Source organism: Helicoverpa armigera, chromosome 25 (assembly GCF_030705265.1).
Source record: "Helicoverpa armigera isolate CAAS_96S chromosome 25, ASM3070526v1, whole genome shotgun sequence".
NCBI lineage: Eukaryota > Metazoa > Arthropoda > Insecta > Lepidoptera > Noctuidae > Helicoverpa > Helicoverpa armigera.
In genome coordinates this window covers 3,957,844-3,977,940 of record NC_087144.1, presented here as the reverse complement: position 1 = coordinate 3,977,940, position 20,097 = coordinate 3,957,844, and the positions used below count along the sequence as shown (strand labels likewise).

At 34.7% G+C, this 20,097-nt stretch overlaps 1 protein-coding gene across 6 annotated transcripts in view; it reads right to left on the bottom strand.

Annotated features, from left to right (window-relative positions):
* Positions 1-20,097, bottom strand: part of Tfap-2 (Transcription factor AP-2) — a 100,386-nt gene that overhangs the window by 30,354 nt on the left and 49,935 nt on the right. Inside the window, exon 1 of one of the 6 annotated variants that reach the window (XM_064041510.1) lies at positions 15,702-16,934. The exons of the other annotated variants lie outside the window; for them this stretch is intronic. Within the exon in view, the coding sequence (XP_063897580.1) occupies positions 15,702-16,205 (504 nt within the window). The 5' untranslated portion in view covers positions 16,206-16,934. Of the gene's footprint in view, positions 1-15,701; positions 16,935-20,097 lie in introns of those variants that run through there. 6 annotated transcript variants of the gene reach the window in all.

Here is a 20,097-nt window from a genome sequence, read left to right as displayed (position 1 = left end):
TCTCTAGATACTGTGATATTATCTAATATGCAAGCGCAGGGAAGTACGAAAGATATAGCGGATGGGTTTGCAACTACTTTTGATGAGGAAATCCAACAAATTAAACATATATGTGACGATAAATGGTTAACTAGACACAGTTACATACAAAAACCTGACAAAAATATGAGGTGGCAACCAGTGACTCAAAATTACGTTGCAAAAATCATCAAAAACATGGACGCTAACAAATCACCTGGAAGCGACCTCATACGTATGTCAGATTTAAAAATAATAGTTAACGAAATAAGTCCTGTCATAGCGAAGTTAATTAATTTATCCGTAGAAAAACACAAATTTCCAAAAAAATTGAAAGAAGCAATAATACGTCCTATATATAAAAAAGGCAACCGCAAGACATACTCTAACTATAGACCGATAGCAATTTTATCCAGTATTGACAAAATTATAGAAAAATGCATAATAAATCAACTTAGCACCTACTTACGCACACATAACATAATAAATAAATTACAACACGGTTTCCAAAAAGCAAAGAGTACTAATACACTACTGTCTAACTTTACCAACGAAATTAACAACTACTTAAATGATAAAAAGTTCGTAGTCGCAATATTCTTTGATTACAAAAAAGCCTTTGACACCTTAGAAACAGACACTTTAATATCATCTTTAGAAGAGTGTGGTGTGGAGAAGCCTCTGAAGGAATGGTTCAGAGACTACCTCACATCACGCTCTTACCGAGTCAAGATAGGCGACACGTTGAGCGATGAAAAAATGGTCCGTTGCGGGGTACCGCAGGGCTCAGGAAGTGGTCCCGTATGCTATTTAATGCATGTTAATAGTCTGTGCAATGTGCTACAGCACTGCTCGGCGCATATGTTCGCGGACGACCTCTGCGCCATGCGGGCCGGTACGGACCTCGCTGAAACGTGTCGTCTGGTGCAGCAAGACGTGGATGCCGTAGTTAAATGGTCCCATGATAACGGCATAGTATTAAATACGGATAAAACACAATACATCATTATTCATTCACCTTACTTACCACTAAAGGATAATCCTCTACCACTATACACTCATACATTTAGTTGCATTCATGGTGGCCTTGTCAATTGTGGCTGCAAACCTATCCAGAGAGTAAGTTGTGTAACTTACTTAGGAGTTAAAGTCGACGAGCATTTCTCATGGAAAGAACATATAGATTTCTTGTGCAATAAACTTAAAACTGTACTAAGTAAATTTTATCACCTAAGTTATCGAGTTCCTACTAGTACCCTAAAAATATTATATTCATGTATGGTAGAATCAATAATTGATTACGCTCTTGATTGCTATGGACTTACATTCAAATCTCACATAGAAAAATTAGAAAATATACAAATTAGGTTCTTAAAACTATTAGTGGATAAAAACTAAAAAAACATAAAACAGACTATTATAAACTATACAAAATTTGCAAAGTATTACCGGTCAGCATAAAACATAAGTACTTACTCGCAACTAATAGCCATGGTAATCGAGAGCGTAATTCATTGTTGACTAATGTTACTAATAGTTATAACACCCGAACGATGTCGTCTGGTAAATATGTAGTACCCAGAGTTAATAATGTTTATGGGGACCGAACGCTAGAAAAGCGTGTCCCATACGTACTCAATAGCTTACCAGACGACATCAGAAACGAAAATAGGAAAAATAGATTTAAGATAAAACTAAAAAAACACCTACTCAGTACACTGCCTTAACTTTTTATTGTATTACTATCCTACTAACTTCTACTACTACCTAACTACCGACTAATTTTCTTACTTATGCTATATCTATACTCCGATTATATCTATCTAATCTTTGATTTTCATACTTACGTACTTAATATTAACCTCCTAATACTACTTATATAACTTAACATATATAATACTAATATTACATATATAATACTAATACATATATAATATAATACTAATATATACTAATATATTAATTTTATTATTATTGTAAACTTAAGTTAATAGAACCTATAATAGAAAGTCATTAGTTTAGAAATCTGATCCAACAGATAAACTGTGTATACAGTTTTGTTGGACATTTTATATTTTCAATAATGTAAAATGTACCTTTTAAGCAATAAATAAATAAATAAATAAAAATAAATACTAACTTTCCACACATGAATTCTAAGTCCGTAATGCCTGATCAGAAGTATTTTAACTATAACTTTAGAGCTCACTTATTTGACAACAACGTGCAAAGGTCAAATGGGGTCAGTTAATTCAGAAAAATAGAATAATTACGGTGTTTTTAAGTCTATCGAAAAGTTAGGCATTTCAAATTTGGTGAAAACTTACCAATAAATAATCGCATCACTTTCTCAAACACAACACAAACGTCATATTTATAACATTTTCAATCCGTTGCAATACATTTCGTGCACTTATTTATGTTCAATAACTAAAAAATCAGCACATAAAATACACAATAAAAATGAACAATTTACAAGATCAAAGTCACAGACAAGAAGAAGTAGAGTTTGGAATGGAGTATTTTTTTTTTCAATCAGCGGTGTGCATTCGATACCTAAATCGGATATTTATTAAAAATAATCGAATACCAATTTTATATATACCTATTTTTTTATAGCAACTTATTTCAATTTTATTTATTAATTTGAAATTATAGGTTCAATTTGTTTTTGTTGTAAAGAAAAAAGATATTTAAGTTTTATGAAAGATTTTAGCATTAAATTTTTATATGTATTATTTATTTTGGTGTTGCGTCATTCGTAATAATGTTTAACTTTAATTGAATTTTTATTACCTATTACGGAATTTTAATTTATTCTTATATTATTTCTCAACAATTCTAAGATTTTTGTTTCGGCGGAGGGTAAGCCTGGCGTTCTGAAATATATTGCAATTTGTAACTACCCAAGTAATGTACTTATTTGATGATGAGAAACAATAATAATAATTGATTGATTTTAAAGTCACCAAATATTTTTAACCGAATCCCAAAAAGGAGGTGGTTCTCAATTTGGATGTTTGTTTTTGGTCGAAGGGCTATATTCCCCATATTTGTTATTAGGTCCAGGATCTGATGATGGAAACCTTGAGAAATCGAGGGCAACTCTCGAAAATTGTAAGCATATATAAGGTTATAACTTGACACTCAGATGTATGTCTGATAACACTATGAAACAGTAAAGGTTTGGAGCTGACCTGATGATGGAGACCAGAGAAGGTCGAGGGAACTCGACAACCGAACTTCTCTCGTCTCCATCTCCTTCACTGTTGCAGAGGCCTCGTAAATACGAATAATATAAGCACAAACACGAGAAAGTTTAAATATTCAGTTGTCGAGTTCCCTCGACCTTCACTGCTCTCCATCATCAGGTCAGCTCAAAGCCTTCACTGTTGAATAGTGCTACCAGGCAAACACCTGAGTGATAAGATTTCAACCTATGTATTTCTGCAACTTTCGAAAGTCGCCCTCGATTTCTCAAGGTTCCATCATCAGATCCTGACCTGATGATAATGGGACCACCTCGGAAGTATACGCTATCAAACAAAAAAAGAATCATCAAAATCGATAAATAAATGGCTGAGTAATCGCGTAACAAACATACAAAAAAAACGGTCGAATTGAGAACCTCCGCTTTTTGGGAAGTCGGTTAAAAATAAGTCGGCGGCGGCCATCTTTCCATCTTGGACCAGCTTTCAATGAACAGCGAACTATTTGCCCTTTCAAACAATAAACTCGTCATATTGCGATAACTACACCTAACTACGGCTCTCGTCAAATAGCTTTGCCGCTCAGTTAAAAAGTTGGAAGTAACGAATCGCCATTAAGTTTGGCAGGTCTACAGGAATCCTGCACATAAAACACCCGAAGAAATAAATAAGTCTTCATTTGCCGTCTTCAGAAACCCTAAAAACCGAAGATTTTTCTTATTCCGTCTACAACGTATTTTCTACCACTGATTTTCTAGCATTTTTTTTTAAATAAATTAAGTCATTTTACTTTTCCTAATTTATTTTCAGATTATGTTAAGTATACAAAAGTGCAATTTAGTAATATTATAATATCAAATAATATAAAATTATTAAATCGATTCTTTATTTTAACGATTCGGATCATTCGATGCAAAACTTCTATCACCGTCGCCATCTTGTCTATGCGTCTTCAAATTTAAAAAAACAACTAATGTAAACAAACATGGCGAGTTCGATTAGAATTCCCGGTAATTACGATTGGATTTTAAAAAGGTATATTTCTAACGGGATGCTAAATATGAAAGGTTTGAATGCGTAAAAATAATTTAAATTTATTTAGTTATTTTATTTAGTACTCACAAATGTGGTTTGATTGGAAAGAAAATAAATATGAGCGTAAATAATTAGGAAAGTGTATGACTGATTCTTAGACCCCAATTGGGGTCTCAACCGAGCTTACGGTGACATTGATGTTCAGACCCCGATTGGGGTCCGCTACGGATTTGACGGTTAAAATAACAAAAGTAATGGAGTAGCTTTCGCTTTATTAATTGCATATCGTGCTGCGTTTCACTGATTCACAGAAACACTATAAATAATGTAAGAGGTAAAGCGCATTGCAGCTCTATGATATAATCTGAAAAGTGATTGCTTAATACGGAAAATGGAATGGAAATGAAAATTTCTTTGGCATATGGAAAAGCCTGGGATTACCTTGTAGCTATTAAAAAAAGTAAAATTATAGTCTAAGGGCGAAATTCCACCAAAATTGTTCGCGCAAAATGGTTTAAGTTTCGCGATCATTTTAGAAATTGCACGCAATTTGTTACTATTTCCAACAGCGAGTAGAAGTAGGTAGGTACACGAATGAGTGCATCTCAGTGCACATCAGTGCAATCTCTTTTAAATTAAAACAAAGCAAGACACAACCCAACGACCTATTCCGCAAATTATGTAATTAAAATACTCATACAGCAAAGGGCATCAAAATATCGCGATAAATCAGCCAGCAAGGAAATAAAGCGCGTTCTTAACAAAATACTTTTTGGTTCACAAAAAAGGTCTTAATTACGAAATTTCGAAAAAGGAACGCCATAAAGAAAGTAAAATGGCGCGCGACCGTTATGTTCTTGGAAGTACGTGATTGATTCCGCGCCCGCCTTTGTGGTCAGCTGATCGTGCGCGTGGGCAAACTGCTTGAAAATGGAATGCGGGTTAGGCGTTAGGAGTAGTGGGCAATTAGCACTGGCTGGTGTACGGGAACTACATAATAAAACAAACAAAACTACATAGAAGTAATGGGAACTACAGCGTGAGATGGATGGTCGATAGTTTTCATATTAACAAAGGTGGAAAAATGCCACTTAGTCTAGAAATGTTTTTGGAAAGCTAGGCAGCTTTGGGTATTCATGCTTGTAACTCGTAGGCACCTAATTTTTTCAACTTATGTCATAAAAATTGCATTGTTCTGTGCAATCCAGATATTTATGTGATAACTATATTTGTGTTTTCAGATTTCAGAAACTTTTAAGATTTTTTTCGGTACCTATTGAATTTTATTTCTAGTTCGGTAGCTTTCATATAGGTACTTATTTAAATTTTTCTTGACTTCTAAATTTCCCACTACCAAAACCACGGAAGAAAAATAATTAATTCAAAAACTTTAATCACCATCACCAATCTTATTATGCACTACATTATATTCAAATCAAATCCTAAAAAATCGGTGTCCCAATCAAAAGGCATTCGCGACAAACTTATTTTTGCGGCCGATAAAATCTACATTGACCTTTATGCCAAGGCAATAAAGATGATATTGCAACTGTCAGTGTCCTGATTGTAATCTATCTCGGTTTGTATTGAGTAATGTTGACAAGCAGGCTGATTTGGGAGCAACTTTCTATAAGTATAAACAAGTATCTTGTATGTATGTATGTGTATGTGGAATACGTAACGACTGTCGAAATTTGTATGTTGGTGCTGCTACTGAGAGTGCAGACTTGGGCTATTTAGAAAAAAAACATCTGTCAAGCTGAAACCAGAAATTAAAAAAACAGAAATCATTAGGTACTATTTTACAGGATATCACGGATTTTTATGATAAACTGCTCTTAATTTTCAATATATTTCTTGTATCCATACACCTCAACCATAGGCACATTAATTAGAACTTCATAAAATACAGACGAAGTGAAGAGACCTTTATAAAGTTCCATCTATACTTTAATCATACATTTTATCATATAAATATAATATAATCGAAATATAGGTATTTTATAACAATTTAACTTAATAATTTATTATCATCATCAATCCACGAACTTTCCATCAAAAATTGTTCTCAAGTCCACAGTCTCAGTAGAAAAGTACCAGCAATTACGCCACTAGCGCAGTGCCAATTAAATGATAAAACTGGTGTGACAAACAAACCCACAAACAATGAACAGATTAGATTTATTGCTATCATTCATATGTGAGACGATTAAACTGATAGTTTCGAAATTAATTCGTTTTGGAATAAGTAGCAGATATTATATAAATTGTGAGGTTATAAAAATAATTATTATAGGTACTAAACTGTATGAAGACTATGTTAAAAACTTACAAAAGGTATAGGCCTTAATAATATTGCACTTAATAAATTCAGGAGTCCTAAATAAGCGATTTAGATAATGATTTAGTCAGATTATGATTCTAATTAGAATGTTATATTCCTAAATTCACTTTACCATATTAGTCACTGAATCATTTAGGTCTGAATAAATTCCACCTAACTTGACTAACGTCAAGTTGAATGAGGCGCCAAGGAATCGATAGATCCTCTTTATAATTGTGTGTTTATGGTTAGGTACCTCTATTGCTGTGAATTGCATTATGGTTAACAACCTCTAATTAAATAGTGCTTGAGCTTTATGGCCTTTTCAGGAAGGCATAGCATTCATGCAAATTCTTAAGAGTTCGTTGCGTTTCTTATCAAAATCTTTTACGTAGGCTCTTATTGAAACTAAGCTGAAAATAAGCAATTTCTTAAGTAATATTTTAAAAAACAGCTTCTAAATTTTCAGCGCGCGCATGTATAGCGAACTCCGGACAAGCAAAACTAGTCGTTTCGGCTACGTAAGTATACTCGTCGACGGGATTGTTCTTAGGTACTCCGCTAATGTCATCCAAACAATATTAGCTTAAAATAGAGATGTACATACTTACTTTACCGTACAATACGACCAAATAAGATTACAAGACCCAATCAAAGGAAAACCAAGAAAAACGTGAGTTAAAATTCAAGGAACTCTCTTTCAAATAAATCTTCGAAATGTACGCAGCAAAATTTTGTTTTGGCGTCACAAGTCTGTAGTAAGGATTACCGGCAACTAGTACGCAATACTTCAGCATGGCATGAGTCACGGTAACACCTGTGTCAAGTGTTGTCGAACGTAGAAAGTGTTATACAGTTTATAAGCGACATTTTCCTTAACCACTTGCACAAGTCATTTGGGGAAGTTAAGTTTGACTTTACGGTTAGTTGTCTTTATGTTGTGCATTTGATGCAATGCAACAAGCTTCATTTTTAAACACGCTTACTTCCTTGCATATGTAGGTAAATACAATCCGCTTATATCAATTTGACTCTTGCTATTTTTCTAGCCTTTAACTCATGTCAATAGTTCCCATAGTTGTAAAAGATTCCTCACAGTCACTTAGTTTATTTTACGGTAGTTTAAGCCTCGCTTCATCATCAGCCTTTTTACTTTCCCGCTAAAAGGCACAGGGCTATTCACATACAGAGAAAGAATGAGCGTTAATCACCACGTTTGATCGATGCCAATGGTTGTAAGTAATTTAAAACTTCAAGTCCAGGTTCTCTCTTACCTGACCTGGAATCAAACTAGCATATTTGTACTAGAGAGGAATAAGAGAATTTAACCTATAGGATAATAAACAGTAGACAGATGTAAGGCATGGCGATTTAAAGCAAAATATCAAGATATCTTAAAAACTAGATCTACTCAATAATTCTAAAATAGATAAACAACAAAATCACATTACTCTTATATTCTGATGACGCACTATTATTTACCAGCCCACGTTAAATTTTAATTACTAAAACGACCTAGATACGAAACTACAGTTAGTAGCAAATCATTGCCCGATTTATGTGGTTATCGCCAAAATTCTGCAACAGATCAGCTTTTACCTAACAGGAAACATTAGTTGGTAATTAAAAGTATTAATAGCACGCTTGATATTTCATTCGGTTTCGCCTGCGTTCGAAAGTAAATTGTTTCATAGAACACTAGGCTATGAAAATCTTTGTTTACCGACTATAATATCTGACCCAGAGATTTCCAAATTACTTAGGTTCATTACCTCTTTCGGCATCTATCTAACCGCTAAACATTAGTTTTTCAGAAATCGAATGCACCCGAATAAAAGGTTGTCTATGCTCTCCTGGCTTTATCTATGTCCGAGCTAAATATTAATTGATTCAAAGGGAAAACATTACCTACAGACAAACATACTTTCGCATATTATTATTGGTTGGAATTAGAATAGTTTTCTTAGAAAATTACAAACTTGCTCTACAAGTCGAATGTGAAATCTTCAATGACAGATTTGATGGACAGTCATTGGAATTCGTTTTATAATTAATTTTGTCTATTTTAGAACGTTTCCTTATTTAATGTCGTTAAAAATGAAATAAATTGGTTTTAATTGTACCTATTTGGACTAGATTTCTAGATTTTTTGTTCGGTTTATTGCTATTAAATTATATTGCTTCTGAAAAATATAATACTTTGAAAGCTCACTTAGAATCTTTCCCACGGATTAATTGCAGTTTCAGAGAAATATTATTTGAATCGTTCTCCGTGTGTCGATTTTTATGGACATATAAAAATCTAGTAAAGCTTAGTAATTAGCTTAATGGAAAAATACTAAAAACTTACTAGAAGTCTCAATATTGACTGCAGATGAATCTCAATGATCCTAGGTCAAGAATCACCTAATCCAACAATTGCATTAAAATACGAATAACCTTAAAGATATAACGATTTATTATGATTAATCGATACGCCTAAATAACTCGTTCGTAATGAAATACTTGCATCCAATGACAGCCAGACTTGTGTGGGTGGAAAATAAATCATAATATTGAAATTTGGACAACAATTGCATGAAAGACGCATAAGGATCACTGGATAGGTTTTATATTATGTTTGAAAATGTATGTAGAAATAAATAAATAATAGAATAGGTAAGTGTGTATCTAAAGATAATTTATTAGCTAGACACGGTAACGGAAAAGTAGTGAGTGTTGGTACATGGTGTCATGATGCAAATATCAAGCAGAAGGTTCAATTCGTAACTTCGAGTCACCATACTTTGTCACGGTCAGGGCACTTGATTGTTTCAGTGTTTGCTGAATTGGATTTGGTTTGAAGAAAAAACGAAGGCGCCTTCAAAAGTTATCTTAAGGATTTAGTATTTAAAATGCCTTTATGGAAAAGGCTTCAAATCTAGGGTATATTTTTATCTGGTTGGCTGCATGGTTAACGATGTGATCCAAAATGAATTGTGCTTTCATTATTAGTTGAGTCTCCCACCCCCGAATAAGGGTATGCATTTCTCATGGCCATTTTAACCTTCTGGTACCATAAGTGTTAGGAGTAACGGTTCAAAAAAAGAATACAATACAGCATTCACCTATGTTCTAATAGGCTAATGTATTTGTTATCGCATATCACCTATTTATCACAAAACAATAAACAGGAACGCAGCCGTAACTTCGCTAACGATGGCGCGCGAAGATCCCAATCGTTTGACAGATTGACATCTGATTGACAGCTGTCATTCTATTTAGTAATGGCTTGTGTTTTAGCCTTTCTGCTTTGGAAAACTTGTACTGTTTAATTAATTCCGGATGGAAATTACTGCATTAATTAACCATAATTATCGTAATGTGCTTAAGATCAGATTTAGGCATGTCCACATGTTGTTTTTGTTTGATTATCATTTAAGACTAAGGTTCATTCATAGAGAAGTAGAATCTTCCATATTCCTCTATAAAAAGTTTTTAGTCTCATAACTTTCTCTAGCTATAGACAATGGCCACACCCAATGGCGTACAAAAGTAGGTAATACTTCTGCAATTTCTCTTACACAGGGCTGAGTGGCTAGTGGCTTGTGGCTATAAAAACACAATAGATCTGAAGGTATGTTATTGTTGGCTGACCGAAGCGAGTGATAGCCACTATGTTACTCATTAGTCACTCACTTGAGGGGTCAATGTCCTGGGTGTGATGACGAGAGTCATTTGTTTGTGGTGGCTGACGTCATAGTTTTGTGGTGTCGCTGAATCTTGATTGGGTGACTCTGATGACCCTTTTTAAGTCTAGTTTATGTTCTGTCTGTGTCTACGAAAATTAAGGAGTGCCTTGGATACGCGATTAGAATAGTCAAATCATTTACGCTCAATACTTGTCCCTTGTCCCAGCAGTGGGACGATAAAAAGGCCGATAATAATGACTGGTAGAAAAGAGTCACATCTGTGACATGATATCAAAGATAATTTCCGTAAAAAAGACCAACTTTTTGGAACCGTGCAACTAGTGTGACGTTTCATATGAGCCAGCAAAGGCCTTTTTGAAATAAAAACTAATGAGGCAGCAAAATAAAAAAAATGTGGTATACAGAATTAGCTAAGCTTCAAATTCTAAACCTATCTTATCTGCTTCTAAACGCAAAGGATTAGACTCTCCAATGATCTCACTAAATATAAAACCAAAAAATAAAAACCCAAAATTTACGAACACAAAAACCCAACAAGATACCCAATTAAGTTTACAGTAAACATAATTTAAATCGAATAAATAAGATTTGCGGTTTTTTCAGTTTTTTTCTTTGGCAACACTGAACATTACTTGGACCTAACTGAACTTTCAAAATGGATCTAAATATCTGTTTCTAGGAAGTTGGACTTGCCTAATGATCCCAATTATTTGGAATACGTGTTTCAATATACTTGGAGCTGGTATCAAAACACAATTTACTCTTTTGTGGTGTGTCTGCCAACACCTATTTGGGTTTTGGCTGTTTTTGATTGTTTTAAAGAGTGTTAAAGTGTATTGTCGGATTGGATGTGAAAATAAATAGATTTTAAAATAACTCTTTTTGATTTTAAACCTTTATTTAAACATTGAATTAATATTACTGAAATTGATGACCTGCACACGTCTACCCTCGCTAGTGAAAGGAAAGTCATTCTATGTATGAAATTATAAAGTTGAAGAATTTAACAATATTTCAATGTTAGTTACCCTATTTACCGAGGAAGACTACATATTTATCCAGGTGCTCGGAGTGGCCAACGGGACGTGGGTGACACCGCTTTCGGAAGCTAGTACATAGTAGCATACTCAAGTTCAACAAGCGTATCTAGTATTTTAAGTGTGTCCGTTAACCTAGTATTTTGAACCTATAACCGTTCAATCAATTTTGATGGCATTTCAGAGGAAGCTTAAACACGACTCGGAGAAGGAACTAAAGATAAGTTTTATCTAAATATAATTTATAGTCTAGGATATAACATAATCAAAATATAACTATATTTCGCAATCAAGTAGTGTCTAGTGAAACTCCGAGTCAGAGGTGCGTGCGTGGGTGGCGTGTCATAGTCGTACAATGAAACTCTTTGGTACAACGTCTACTGGCCATTTATTATGTTGGTAACACTGTACTGTGAGATGTCAACGAGGCATCATCCATTTGAGTGTAGCTTATAGATGGCAATTTATAAGGAAATGTATGCGTTGTGGAAAGAAAACGTTTGGAAAAGAAGACGCGCGCTAGGAAAGATTAAAAAAGGGAACTAAGGTCAAAACTGTATGAACAAGAATGACAAATAGGTACTCTGAATCGTAGAAACATAAACTAAGTAGATACAACTCAAGTAGTACCTAGTAAGAATCATGCCGAATGTTTTGTGTTGACAGCTGTCAATTTTCAAGGAAAATACTGCAACAAAAGACGGTCAGAAAATACCGTTTTAATACAGGAAAAAATATCATCTGAAACCACAAATTGTTGGACAATAATCTATCACCAACACTCACCCACTTGCAGACGGAATAACAGAACAAGTACATTGTCAGTCTAACTAGCTTGGACAATCACTAGACGCACAGTCTATCATACAGTCTAGACTGAAATGATGTCATTATTTTAATGTATGCGATATGTTTGCGTGTATTATAATGTCGCGTTACTTGTGTTTTGTTCAGTCTATATCTAAATAAGTCGTAATTAATTCCAAAATACTAAGTTCTGTTGAGCTTTTTAATTATTACCTAATTTAATTCAAATATATTTATTTTACGCATTTCTATTATTATCCATGTGTAGAATTAGTTACAGGTCATTGTAAAGACAAATGGTGTCCTGTGTTTTCCCTAGAGCGGTCATTATCAACATGATCAGAGTCTTGCCCGTGTCAAATTTTTTTAATTACAGTTTTTCTCGAGTATCATTGCGTGTCTGAAGTTAGTTACACGTGAATTCACTACAGTCGAAAACTCCACATGAATGAATAAACATTACTTCTGAGAAGCCAAGTTATGATAGGAACCTTATTTGAAATCACCAATCCATTTGGCAAATCGTGTTGTGAGGTAATAATCCTTTATGAGACGTCAAAATTATCTTAGAAATCATCATCCTCCGAGCCTTTTCCCAACTATGTTGGGGTCGGCTTCCAGTTGTTCCAGTTCCAAAATTATCTTAGAAAGTCCCTACTGAAAGAACTTCACATATTTACTACTTGAGTTTAATTACTGTTTTGATTATTTTTCTAATTTGTAAAGAAATGGACTCCTCTGTCTGAAATAAAGATATATGTAATTATTATTATAATATCAATCACAACTCGTACCCAAAGCTCATTGTATTCTGGTTTGGTTTCGCAAAAAGCGCGCCGTCAACCGGCCACCATGACACATTTACTGGAGTTAAAGGTTAAAGAACTCACTATGCTACCATAAACAATATATCAACTTGATCATGTGTGATGACTTTAAGAGATTTTTGGGTGTGTTAGATCAAGAATTAAGGCGCGGGATTCTAGTGTTAGAAACTTTTTGGTGGTAATGTGAGTGGTAGAAGATAAGGTTAGGTTTTCAAAGTGTAGAGCTACTTATCTAAGATGTGATGTTCTGTCGTTAAAACTAAATTTTTGTCCAGTTCCATTCCATACTTTTTGCGTGTAAGACTCACAAAATATACCTAATAGTTCATTAAAGTGAAGATTTGGATTGCATCTGATCTCATTGGATCTCAATACCAACTTCGGGTAAAGGTGATGTCCTCTTATCCTTTTATCAAATTACATAATTATTTTGTCTGGCCTAAGTATTTAAGCTTCTAATCCATTTTTTTTCTATACAGGCTTTATTAGGTTTCTCATCAACCAGTCCTTATTCAAAGTCAGAACATTTCCTACCATAACCTACTCCACACCATTCAAATGTCACTCTACAAACGACCGACCATCATAAAAGCCCAATTATACACCAAAATAATTGCGCATAAATCCTCTATAATAGAAGTTCATAGTTTATGAAGCTATCTCATCATAATTGAAGTTTATACCTGTATAGCTCAATTTGTTCATGCCCTAGGAGTCGTGGCCTAGTTAGCTTTGACGTGCGTGGTCAAGTCACCTAGTGTCTGACTTTTGACTTGCTAGGCGGCCATTAGAAAGATCTTCTGTAAGAAGTTTAGGTACATAGGGACTGAGAAGGAGGTCTCATAGAAGAGTATGGCTGACGAAAATATACTGTGTTTGTACGATGATTTATACTAGGTAATATATTATGTAGGTATAATAAACAGGATTTTGTTTGGGTTGGTAAATGCTCCGAAACAGAACCGATTTAAAAAATTATTTCACTGTTGGAAAGCTATCCTATATTTTATCCCCAGTACTAACAGAAGTTTCCACGGGACGCGGGTGAAACCGCGGACAAACAGCTAGTACGATAATATAGGGCGGGAAGAGCTTTAAAAAATGAGTATGGGAGATGAAGACATAGCGTGTTTGTACGATGAAGATGAAGAAAATAATAATTGATACTGAAGCTATAGGTAATTCTTGTTACATTATTGCAAATAATAGACACGCGTTAAGGTCACGCGCAGATGTCAAGTTTTCCCTCTACAAGTGCATCAGAGTACTGTTAACCATTTTATGTTTAACACAGGCTGGCAAGAATAAAAAAAATACCGCGCGATTGTCTATGCTTCTTTATGGTCATGACCTTAAATAGAGTGACATAAATGGCGTTATGGCGCGAAATTGATTGATTAACTGTTTACGTTTTTGTCTGAAGATATTTTCACAACTTTTTATGGGCTTTCATATCTTTCTTTAATTTGTGTCTTGGGTAGGTCTGTCTACATGTTTTGTAGAACAAAGATATAACTACCAATTAAATACATGACAAACGTAGGTATTTGGCTACTTATATAGGTACTTCAAAACCGCATTGTCTGGTTAACAGAAATGTTCAGTTTTCACCCATAGAGTCAAAGTTAGCAAAACAGTTCAAGTAAACAGGAAAAATCAAGCTCAAATTCATTTCTAGTTGAAATCAGTCAAAAAATCTAGATTCTAGATCCTGCTCCGCAGATTTATACGACAATAAGGAAGGACCTGATTATCCACAAGTTTTACCGTATCGATTCTAAACCGATTGCGATTATTTCCACTCGATAACTCCATTGTGATCGACTAACGGCACCGAGGCGACTATTGTCGGAATTAGTCGAGTATTGTCGAAATTAGTCGAGTATTGTAGGAATTTCGGCGGTATCGAGATAAGAATCGAATCATGACGAATTTTATACGCTTTGATGTAAACTAGATGGTTGGGAATTGTTTCTACTTCGTTTCAGAATAAGGTTGTTTTATGTCCGTTATTGGTATTGGTAAATTTGGTAAATAAGGTGAATTTAAGTTTGAACTATGCGTAAATAATATCATTACAGGAAAGGAAGTTAGTAATACCTAAGGGATTGTTCTGAGTGATGGATTGTTTCGAGAAAGTTACCAAAGCCCGGGAACACAAAGGTTTCCAGAAGGACACATTGAGTGTGTTAATAAGTATGTATTAGGTAAGTGAAACTCCCTCTGTAGGTAAAGGGAGAGGCTTAATAATTTTTCACTTACCAAAAGAAAAACGGCAGGTACTTGTATTGCCCGCATAGTTACGAGACAAAACTAAAGAATATTAAATATATAATTACACAAGGCACGTATTGCTTAAAAAAGCCACCATGCTGTGACAATAACATCCGCTAACCTTTTAATTGATAGACGCTTGACATAATTAGTCTTTAAATGCTAATGAAGAAACAACTTATCTATACAATCGCAATAAGTTGCATAATATTTAAAGACTTAAATTTTAAAAGGCATAAAACCTTTTTCAAAGACTACAGAGGGCTGCGGGATTGTTCCAAAGAGTTAACGCGGTCCTGGTACATAAAGGGCTCAAGAAGGAACATGGTGGGTTTTAGTCAGTAAGAGTCTGACACTCCCTTACGCTGCACCCACAGCGGGAGGGATCATTTGATGATTTCCCTAAAAAGGCACATACATATAGAGACCATTTTTATCAAAACTTGTCTATGAAACTTTAAGTAGGTTTTATTACTTACATCGCTCCCATGTTCGTCATTCCCATTGATGTAATCACCGCCTTCGCTGTTCATCATCTTATCATCACCACCATCCATTCTAATATCATTACCGTTCTTCATGGCATACTCATTACTATCTACCACAGACCCAACTTCGGTAATATCATTACCGACGTGCCCGTTTGTTTTGTAATCCAGATCTCCAATCTGTCTCATCTCCAGTCTTAGTTTACTCGATTCTTTATCGATTATCATGTTCGATTGTACTATCTTATCGATATCGTAGTTGTCGGCAAAAGTTTTCGATTTTCGCTTCATATTTTGGGGTGCTTCGCTTTTGTCTATTACATTGTTGTTTTCAACGAATTTAGTAGGGTCATCACTTATGTGGCTTTTCTTAGGTTCTTCGTAGTCTATCTGTAGTTTCTTTCTTTTCAGATTAAAGTTCTCGTTGAAAATGTCTTCGATGGTGAGATCCCGGTCGGTCATATCGGGCAGGTTGATACCATTCATTTTAGTCATCGTGGCGAATGTTCCGCGTTTCTAATTGGTCACATTGTGCAGCGGCCGGGGGTTATCTCGTGCCATTGTCGGTTTAACGCGGCGTAAATCATCGACAGATCATTATCTATCGGCCGAGATGACCGCTATAACCGGCCAGTTTACAACGACCTCTAATTTCAGTACAACATGTATATATAAATCGATTTGTTTAGTTCCTGCATACGCTGGCTCTGTTGTATTGTTACCGCCTCACGTTGGCCAACTATCGTGAACTTTTACACGATTATTGTACCGCCATTACAATTCGTATGAGAATTCTATTTTCTTAGATCGTTGATTTACTTTTGTCCTCCTCTTCTGTGTACGTTTGTTCCTTTCTAACATCAAATAATGTTATTGTTTACTTGCCCCGTTATTATTGATGGTATAGGAAATTGCCGACCAATATGTGATTACCTCCTGATTGGCGCGGGTTCTATTCTCGTGCCGTTAATAACTAAATCAATCAAATTGAAAACCAAAAAAATGTCTTCACTAAATTAACACTGTCACACAATTAAAAAAAAAGTTTTGCATAAAAAGTTTACACTCAAAGTCCAACACAAAACAACCATTAATTAAACAAAAATTAAAAAACAAAACACAATCACTGTCCAAAATTCGAATATTTCAAATTACAAAAAAAAGTTTTCGTATTCTAAATTCGAAGTTTAAATTCGTATGTTGGCGCGTGTTGGGGCCCACGTGAGCATTCGGCGGCTGCCCGCGGCTATCACATGTAGTGTCCGCGGCTGACGCGCCGCGATAACTCCGGACAACCACAGACCACCGCAAATATGCAGATCAAGAAATACATTAACATTTAATAAACTTGACGAAGAACGTGGATTAATTGGGTGCATAATTGAATCGCGTCAATGCTTTGGTACATTATTTTTAGTTGTCACTTTTGAATAATTTTGCATTTAACTACTATGTTGTATGTGCATACGATGAAGTACTTTCTGTTATGTAATTATTTCAAAAGACTTTTCTGATAAACGAGTCCATAAATTCGCGTCGGAATTTACATGTTGAATTTACATGTTTTGTTACCTTAGAAAGCTAGCAGGCTAGATAGCACTAATTCATTTTAATAAATCAGTTATAACTTAAGGGAAAAGAAAGTATAATTTTAAAGATGTCTTTCAGTGCTAATACCTCAAAACAGGATGAGTTTTAAGTTGCAATTTTAGTCTACAACATGACAATAATCATTATTAGGTAAACGCGGAAGACAAAATTTCCGTTATTTGGAGAGATTGTTCTAAAGTTGCAAGAACCCCCGAAAAATTACACTTGCATAATTACCACAGCTTGTAAAATTCATCTGTTTTTCTTCCATATACTACAAGAAAAGCTCCTTCTCGCTCTTAGCCGCGAATGTGTATCATTGTTCCTCTCATATCAGGTTTGATTGTGAGGTGATCGCGCGCATGTGTGCGTCAGAGGTGCGAGTATACATGCACGCCGTGTTTGCATGTGTGCGTGAAATGATTTTGGTTCGTACGCACGCTGATGACAAGGTGTTCGTAGCTTAGAAAGTTCAATACGAGAAGCTTTTTTTTAATAGGTGTTATTAGTTTATGTTTAAGCGGAAAGTTTTGCTGAAAACTAGCAAAGCAAGAAAAGCTCGTGAGTCTATTGTAAATCACACATACAACGTAGGTACAGCTTGACATCGAACCTCAGTTTTCCACATGACAGACACAAGCTGCTGACCACAATACCTACTATTCATCGTAACTATTTTTATTTTAGTTCAATTAGCTAATGTTTTGTCAGCCAGGAGATTGTTAACTGACAGGAAAAAACCTGAAACATGAAAAATAATCAGAGCCGAGTCTTTCCCTAAACTAGTCAAGCTTCATACCACTATACTTATGGGAACAGAACTTATCTTTCTACTAAACTTAAGAAAACCTAATAATAACCTAATAGTCTTCTAATAATCTTGGAATTGGAATATTTTTAATGTTCAAAGAGTTACAGTTAATTTATTTTAGGCTATGAGTAGGTACCACTGTAACTTATAAAAGTTGTAGGTTTTTAATAACCTCTTGTATTGTGTAGCAGTATCAAATGTTTGTCGCGGCGGGAGGTTACACGCATTGTTTTAATGATCGTTCGATTGGTTACGATACCATCGTCAGTCAAATCATTGTAGAACTACATGATATTGTTCTGTAACAAATAGTTATTTAAACCTAGATTCCACAAGCGGTTTCATCCACGTTTTATCGACTTACTCCTCACATGCGGCTGAAAAGTGTCCTACAGCCTTTCGAATCCGGCTATGTAAAAATTAAAGAAATTCAATTCATTCTAAAAGCTCTTGAAATTAACGCTTTAAACAAATAAACTCTTCAGTTTTATAATATTAGTACCTACTTAAAGATATCAGCAGGTAAGCTTTCAGCGTAAACTTATTGAGGTGAAGATTTCAGAATGTAATAAACTTATATGCTTAAGTAATTCGTCTTATCTCTAGAGTTTACCAGTCTAACGAGCTAGGATTCATATTCTGATGGCTTCTGCAATTGAATTGTAGGTGTAGGCTTTCCAGCGCCAATCACCAATAGGTGCCTATTAATATTGAGGACTTGGTACTTATAGATTAGGTCCAGATAGGTAATTTTTTCAGCATTTTTAATTATTATTTTTGTAGCACCTATTATTTAAATTAAACCATTTTGTTTGCTCGTAAGTACAGGTACTAGAGAACCAATCACAAATGATGAGTCCGTTCATATAAACGTTTTAACTGTACAAATGCAATGACAAGCGTTTGATGAACGTGAAACTTGTAATTATCTTCGACTACAACTAATTATCTTTCACTGATAGTTCTTAGAACGCATTGATCTGCACAGATAGATGAATTACACGTTATTGATGCTGTATATGTCAAGTATTGAGAAAGACGAAGGTGATATGCGCGAACAAACATAAAAAGAATAGAAACGTCCAAATTGAGAATCTCTTCCTTTTTGGGAGTCTTTTAAAAATCCGCTAACAAGATAAATAAAAATAGTAATGTTTTCTTTAATGCCGTTATGCGAGTTTATTCTAAAACATTTGTTAAACTGCAACTAGGAAAATAACAAAATATAAAATCTTAACTTAAGAATACCTGCAATTACAACCCACGCCCGACTGCAAATTAAATAAATTAAATCATCCCAGACATCGCATTAAAAAAGTAACAATTTAATATTTACTGCAAAAAGAAATAAATCACCAACACGCATTTAATAACAACAGTTATAAGTGTTAAAACTGTCTACTGCCCACGTACCTACTGCCCATCCTAACTTAGTTTTATTCCCAGGGACTAATAGGGTCACTAATACTCAAGAAGCCATGTAATATTACAAGAAAATCCAGTATAAATTGACACCTGCAAATTCTAGGAACTAAACAGAATTTGTCCTGTAGACTTGACAAGTGGCGCCATCTACAACTACCAAGATATACTGGTTATTTGTAGGTTAAGCAGCGAGTGGGCGATGGCTGAGTTCATAGCACCAGTTCATCGACATGTCAACGAGACAACACTTCATGTGTCAATGCCTTGAACAAGCTTGAGCATCGACAATGAAGCCTTGATTTGAAACTTGTTAATTGCTTTTTATGATTACTGTGGAATGATTTAGCAGAATCTCGGTGGGTTAAGAATTGGGCCTATATGAAAAGATTTGTTTACCTAAATAAAATATAAACTGAAACGTGTGCATGTTAATTAATTATAATTCCGTATTGTTAATTAATGGTAATTTTATTTAAAAGTTCACAATAAAAGTAATTTTTAAAATTAGCCATCTAGTGGCGAGTAGCGTAACTAGCTAACCAGTATGTCAGGCTTGTTTTT